This window comes from Olea europaea, chromosome 14, assembly GCF_002742605.1.
Source record: "Olea europaea var. sylvestris chromosome 14, O_europaea_v1, whole genome shotgun sequence".
NCBI lineage: Eukaryota > Viridiplantae > Streptophyta > Magnoliopsida > Lamiales > Oleaceae > Olea > Olea europaea.
The window spans coordinates 2,315,041-2,322,918 of record NC_036250.1 but is presented as its reverse complement, the minus strand read 5'-3'; the positions used below and the strand labels follow the sequence as shown (position 1 = coordinate 2,322,918).

At 34.9% G+C, this 7,878-nt stretch overlaps 1 protein-coding gene across 1 annotated transcript; it reads left to right on the top strand.

The window, feature by feature from the left end:
- Window positions 1-6,730: 6,730 nt before the first annotated feature.
- Window positions 6,731-7,318, top strand: LOC111409376. Its single transcript, XM_023039431.1, has one exon. The coding sequence runs from the start codon at window positions 6,731-6,733 to the stop codon at window positions 7,316-7,318; it is 588 nt and encodes a 195-aa protein (XP_022895199.1).
- Window positions 7,319-7,878: the final 560 nt, after the last annotated feature.

Sequence of the window (7,878 nt, the reverse complement as noted above, 5' to 3'; positions counted from 1 at the left end):
GTTGATTATGATCGGGTTGCTCACGGTGATTCGAGCAATGTTAATGGAAAATCTTCTAGTGGTTCAGGTGGTGCTAGTTTTGATCTTGTTGCTCATGGTGATTTAAGCAAATTTGACAAATCAGGTGGAGTTGGCAGTGCTCGTGGTGATTTAAGCAGTTTTGGAGACTCTACTGGAGCTGAAAGTGAACAGTATGATTTAACCAAGGTTGGCGTGCAAGGTAGTTTGCTAATAAGCAAGACTTTGATTTAGTTCAGAGTTGCTGAGTATGTTCGGAAGGGACATGCAGTCCCTAGTAGAGAATAACCTGAAGATTGAAGACTTAATTCCTTACTATGGAATTTGTAATGTGAAGTTTGTTAGGTCGTGACTCAAATTTCAGGTGATTTAGAAGTTTGATTAATAGAGGAAGCCTAGATAATTTTGGTTTGGAAGTTCAGAATAATAAGTGATTAAATTTCATCATGGATCAAGAGTTTGACTTGAGAAAGACTTTTGCAATGGATGAAAAAGTGTTTTTGAAGCATTAAGTTCCAACAGGGCCAGCTTTGAGAATTTTGAAGCCCTAACCCACTAACTATATGAGGCCCTACAATTTTATTTTTTCACAAGTATAGCAATATTTAAATAAAAAATTTATCTATGGAATTTTGTTTGTTTGAATTAAAATGTGTTATATTTTAAAACTGAATTTAAAGATATTGACTATTCATATATATATGGAATCTGTGTGGTTATATAGAATTTTTTTCATAAATATTTGTACAATTTTTTGCTTAAAAAATGTACATGAATTTAGCGTTGATTCCAATCTCCTTGTAAAATGGGATTTGTAAAGGAAAAATTACTGAGAAGCCTACCTTTAAAGATTAATTTTAGAAAATAGGGGGATTAAATTTTATTTCACAAATTAGGTGATAATTATTTTTTAATAATTATAATTAATAAAAATTTAATTAAATCTAATATACATATTCATCTTACCCAAACCCCATCCCACATACCTACCCACGCATCTTTCCTTTCAAAACCCCTAAAAAAAATCTCACTACTCTCTCTCTCTTTCTCTCTCTCTCTCTCTCTTCACTCACCCACCCCTACCTCAATAGTCATTCTCTATGACTCCGACGACTTCCACCTCGACGACACTGTGAGGTCGTTAATGGTGAATTTAACAACTCAGCAGTGCTAGACAAGGCGCCAATGATTTGTGTTGATGAAGTGTGGTGGCAATGTCAGAAGAGTGCTGACTTTGGAGTGGGGTTTTGCAGCGGACTAGAATGTGGAGCTGGAGGTACTGAAAGCTCGGGACAGTGCGAGGCACGCTCGAAAATTGTAGAGTTTTGACGGTGGCATTGTGGATTTCCCAATCATTGGTAACTCAGATCTATGTTTACCAGTGTGATTTGAAACCAAAAAATCTTCTATGAATGAGAATGGAATTCTAACAGTGTCAAATTTTGGGTTAAGTGCACTAGCTGCAACAATGAATGGTGGGTTAAGAAGATTGTTATGTATCTTTGGCATTTTTGTTATGCTTAAGGGTGAATCAAAGATGGATTTGAACTTTTAGGATGAACCAAGCAGATTTTTTGATCTAGCTGCAACGATGAATGGTGGGTAGTTTTTTTATTAGTTCTGTTGCTTAGCCAAAGTTCTATGGTGACCCCATGTGATCAAGTATATGTTTGTTGTGACTGTTTGTGACTAATTTTTTGTTGATTGTGACCGATTGTAACTTGGTCACAATTAAAATTGACCTAGTCACAAACAATTACACTGAATACAAATTTGGTTACAATTAATCATATCAAAGACAAATTTGATCACAGTTAATCATAGATAACATAGGTCAGTGAATTTGTTACATTCAATTACAACTTATATAATCACATACAAGTAAAAAGGGAGCAACAAATGCTTCCTAATTGAATCCTCAAACTGTCAAACAAAAACTAGAAGCCCCCCAGGGCACTTCTCCACTGGCAAAGGACGGACGCTGTCAAACCTGGCAGAGTAGAGGTCGTGAGTTCAAAACATGGGGCTCTTGGAAGGCAAGGATTTATTCTTGGAAGGTAAGGGAACATTTGGAAGGCAATGATTTATTCTTGGAAGGTAAGTGGGAATTTGGAAGGCAAGGATTATTCTTGGAAGGCAAGGTGCAACTTGGATTGGCTTGCTTGGCACTTTGTCAGACCAGGTGGGGAGCGCTCGGACCCTGGCCAGTCGGAGGCACATCCTGCGATTAACCGGACTGTGTGGAGAGGGGCCGGATCACAGACCCAAGGATTAGTCAAGAATTGGACACCTTGTAAAAAAAAAAAAAAAAAAAAAAAAAAAAAAAAAAAAAAAAAACTAGAAACTAGAAAGCTAAAATTACAAATTCCATTATTCCAAGATCTCGAACAATTTTGAATATCATTTAGTGCCAAGACTTGAATTGGGACTTATATGCTCTGATATTACGTTGACATGTATCAAAGGTATGCAAAGAACTCAAATTTTTTTAAGGGGCAATCATTCCATTTCAACTATAAGCACCATCATTCTATCAAGTGAATGAGTAAAATTTCAATTCCCCGTTCGGCTGTTCCCACATAATTAAAAGACAAACAACTAAACAAGAAACATAATAACTACCCAAAATACCAAGTATAATTAATTATCCCAAGTTTCCAATGACCAACATCTCGAACAAATTTAATTATTTCTTCTGCATTTTCGCTTCTTCAATCTTATTATCAGTTTATCACAGAACATTTATCATATACAATACAACAAACCAAGTATAATTAATTGAAAAGATATTGAAAGATTTTCAAATTCTAATAATCTAATTAGTAAATCACTTATCCTAAAACCTAACCCAAGTCGGTAGCTAGGCTTGAGGCAGCGAATCGGTACGAGTCCGTCACTCACGTGCCGGAAGTGAGTCGGCAATCGGCAGTTCCGTTCGGCTGGCGGCTACGGGCAGGGGCAAAGTGAAGATTTAGGGATTTTGAATTTTTATTTTTGGGAACTCTATGAATTGGTTTTGCAAATGACGAGAATGGAAAATGTTAGGGGATTGAAGATTAATGGATTACACGGTAATTACTAATGGCTATTATTTTGGGCCTAAAATTATATAGATTAGTGGGCTACAGATTAAAGAGTTTTTTTTTTTTTTTGAAGTGGGCTAGCATACTAAATTTATTTGTTAGTGGGCTAATGAGGTTGAATGATTACAATTCAAACCCAATTCTTATTTATTTATTTATTTATTTTTTTGGTTGTATCTGGGCTTAGAAGACAGTGGGCTGCAGCCAAGTGTAGCCCACTGCTGAATCCGCCCATGCCGCATATATATATATATTTTCTAGAAATTTATATCTTATTAAGAGGATTAATGAAGAATTTGTTGGTAAATAATTCTTTTCTGGGATGATGTCAAATTGTATTTGCAGATGTTAGAGAATGCGTTTAGTTAACCACTGTACTGATCTGAAAAAATATTATAGGAAATAATCGTTAAGACAAATATCTAATTAAGCAAATAAATGAAGACAGAAATGAACTTTAATTATCCGTTATCCATTTTTGGCTGGTGTTGATTTTTGGGTTAAAGAACATTATATTAGTCGCGACTTCAGTGATCGATCTTTAATTTATTAAATTCGATGACTGTAATGGTGTTTTTTTTTTCCCGCCCATTGATTTCTTTCTTTCTTATTTGATCATTGGAAGTTGGAGATATTCGCATGAGAGGACTTCGAACACGATCAATAGAGGAGCTCAATACCAACATCAAGCTTGATGTTGAGTCCGTGTTTAATACAAATTTTTAAAACCCATTTTCCTCATACTCAATTGCAATTAAACATTCTCCTAATAAAATAATTCTGCACGTGGGCTTAATAATAATAATAATAATAATTATTATTATTATTATTATTATTTTATTTTTTTTACTATTTTTAATCATATATTGTTCAAAAAAATCACTGTTCACAAAATTAATTCTAAAAAAAAATCTGCATGGAACATTCCCTAATTTCCTAGTAAGATTGGTATTCGTTGTTTTTTTTTTTTTTGAGGTTGCGTATTGAGAAACACTCACAAGTCCATAGACTAGGTGTGGAATAATGTATTATCAGATGGTATGTCTACAAACTGATCACATGGATGAGAAAGAACACTCCAAGTCTATTCCATTAATGAACTTTGACGTAGTATTGTGGTATGTCAGTTGGACGTGAGTATGCAAAAAACCAGTTATGTCATAAGACAAGTACTAGGTTATATTAATTATATTATTGAATAATAATATAGAAAATCAATGAGTTAATTAAATGAGTGGCCTCTGAAATTTATCCTTGGTTATGATTTGCTCACTGAAAATAACAAGGTTATCAAATGCTTACTGAAGTATTCATCGATTCATTCATTCATCACTGACGATGCCAATATTGATATACCCCGAGGAATTCATCCCGAGGACTCCATATATACCTCATCTCATCTCTCTGCTATGGTCCTCGGGGTCTCCCTAAGGCCTCGAGGTATCCTTGTCCTCGAGATACCTCGAGGACATATTTACATCATCTAAAGTCCTCGAGAATAGTCCTCGGGACATATACCACCAACATACTTCCTAAGACCTGGATATCTAACAAACAAACCTAAACACCCAAGGATTCTACATCAACCCTTATACCGCTTGTCAAACAATTCCATTACAAGTAGGACACTCTTTATAAATAGAAATTCTCTTGGATAAAAAATCCAACCAACGCAATCCTACTAGGAGTACACTACCTACCCCTATAAAAGCAGAACCTTGGGCCATTATTCAGGTACGTTTTTCATTGTTCTTCAGCACATAGCCCCACACATATATTTCCCTTTCTGACTTAAGCATCGGAGGGGCGACGAGAACATATCTCGTTGCCTTTGTTTCAGGTACCGGAAGACCGCTATCGTAATCAACCCGAATCATAATGCTCGAAAAATCAGCAGGTACGATTTTTGGTAGCATCAATCACTATTGTCACTTCCATCTATATGATTGGCAAAAAAGTTCCACACGGCATATGAAAGGATGATGTGGCAAACGAAATCCATTAATCTTTCATAAATTGTTGTTTGTAAAACGACTTCTCCAACATTGTTGTTAAGCTCTGTACATTCAATATTCACCGGAATCATGATGCCCAACATTTTTTTAGTCCCAGTTTAGATAACGGTGGAAATTTCTTAGGGCTTAGTCAGTGATAGTGAATTCGTTGCCTTCCCCAATCCATTTCTGTAAAATATTGGTTGAGCCTGAAAATTCTGGTCTTCAAATCATCGTTCTGCCCGTCTTCTATGTCATGATCTAGTTCTTCTTAATGGATTGTGGGGGAGGGTTCTTGAATTTGATGGGCAACTTGATTTGTTGGAAACAATAATCAAAATGAACTTTCATCCTCCTGTGTGCATTTCTACACATAAACAAAGATAAAATGTTAAAAGCCCAGAGGTATACACACATATATGATTTGTGGGTTGGGGGCAATACTAGTGAGAGTGAGGAAAAGGGAACTAGTGGCCATTTAGCTGGATTCCTTGAACAATACTGGGTACACAAATTTTAAATTATTTTACACTAATTGGGGCTCTCAAATCCTGAAAATCTCAACATTTGCTTCCTCTAGAACCATCATTCTCAATTCAACCCATTTCTCAAGAGCTTTACTGAATTCATCAGCCCCCAATAATTCTCCTTCTAATTCCCATATCAAATCTTTTTCATTTGCAATTGAATTTTGGGTCTGACAAAATACATAGAATATTGCAACACTTTGAATGGATTTTTCTGGGTTGAATCATCGTCGAGGTTTTAGAGGTGGGGACGTGGTCATGGCGGAACCTTGTTCAGCTTCCAAGTCTGAGGAGGAATGGCGTGATTTTGTAGAAGAAAGTGATTTGGGGAAGAAACCTATTTTTTTTATTTTTTTTTTCAATTTAACATTTTTTTATTATTTATAAAATACAAATTTCTGATGAAGTGGTATGATTCACCCAGTTTGTATGCCACATCATTTTTCATCTATCAGGTAGAAATATAAAAATAAAAAATAAAAAAAAAAATATGTCTACCAGGTAGAAATATGTCTCCATGTATGGATTACAATGGCTATGGTGATGGATGGGTAAACTAATAAATAATTTAATTGAATATGGGATAACTATTTAATTTTTAATGAGCAAGTAATAATCGTGGTAAAGATAAGTGGCAATTCATTTAATTTACTTGAAAATCAATCAATAAATCCAACATACACGTTATACTATTTGAGCTCTACGTTCCTTTGGAGCATTTAATTCCAATTTGAACAATATAATCTAAAATAATTTAATTTTTCTAAACAATTCTTTTATTTTGATTGTATGCGTGTCTTCAAGATTAAGCCTCTATTTGATCCCCATTAAATTACATTTCATTACATTCTATTTTTCTTTCTCTTATTTTCAATCATATAATTTTCTATAAAATAATATTACACGTAAATCGAAAAATTTTCCTTCTTTTTCAACCACTCATTTTTTCAACAAAACACTATTCCCCCATTTTCATTACCAAAAATGGGGGCCAAACGGGGGCTAAAATTACATAAATAAACTAATTTATTTATGGCAAACCCACCATAAAGGGTCCTATATATACACCTATCCACACTCGTGCAATAACAACTTTCCTTATCGAACAATGGCTTCTTCATTCTTCTCTTCAATTCTTATGTCCCTTTTCTTGTCCTACCTTTTCCTCGTCCCACCGGCCAACGCTGCCACCACCAACAGCCCTTCAAGCCGTGGTGGCCGATTGCTTAAAATTGCTTGCACCGTTGATGGAGTCGCAGATCCAAAGACTTGGGACTACAACTTGTGCATTAAAGTTCTTAAATCCAACCCTAAAGTTGCATTCTCACCAAATCTTCCCACCCTAGCAATTAACATAATCAAGTTTGGAATTTCCAACATAACAAATACACACACGTACATACAAAAAACTCTGAAGAGAAAAAACGTGGGATCTGCCCTTCGAACAGCTCTTAAAGCATGTGATGAGTCATATGAATTCATTCTTAAATCATTCCAAAGTGCCTTGAGAGAAATTGAGGATGACAAGGAATATGAAACGGCTACATATGATCTTTTGTTAGCTCGTACAGATAATCTTGACGGCTGTGAAAAAGCATTAGCTTCCAAGAAAGTTGTAGATTCATCCATTTCAAGTGGGAATAAATTTGTGTTCTTGTTTTCTACTGCTGCAGATGCTGTTTGCACTCGTCTTTGATGTCTGAAAAAGGGTTGTCAATTTTAGTACTTCCCGTAATGTCGTGTATTAGTTTATAACATGGTCACTAAATTATAAGAGATTTATTAAGAATTTTCGAGTCTTACGAGGAGTTGTTTCAAAAACTCAGGAAGATAATGGGAATAGTAATACAATTATATTTAGCCCCAATTTGATTCCAAAATCTACTAAAAATATTATTTTTAATTAAATCGAACAGAGAAGACATATTTCGTAAGCAAAAATAGTGATTTTTTTCTCCTTTCATATTGTTCGGATCCTAACAAATCTTTCTAACCAATCATGCCGTCCTTTTTCGTGATTAGTTTACTAGTACTTTAAAGTTCTATTGAAGGTTCACATTACTCACATAATTGATTTTCGATAACCGAGTTTTTAATTTGGCTTTTGTGCCTAAATGGCCTCTAATCGAAGGCCCTTGTGTGCAATCAAGACATATTCTTTCAATCTTAGCATTGACGTCCTTTTATCAACATTTACATGCGCAAATAGTCCTTCTAGATAGAGTATTGTTTAAAAATTCAATCTTTCTAAATAGA

Bases quoted from the DNA above. Each gene is read 5' to 3' on its own strand.
- LOC111409376 (XM_023039431.1), top strand. From the start codon at position 6,731: ATGGCTTCTTCATTCTTCTCTTCAATTCTTATGTCCCTTTTCTTGTCC.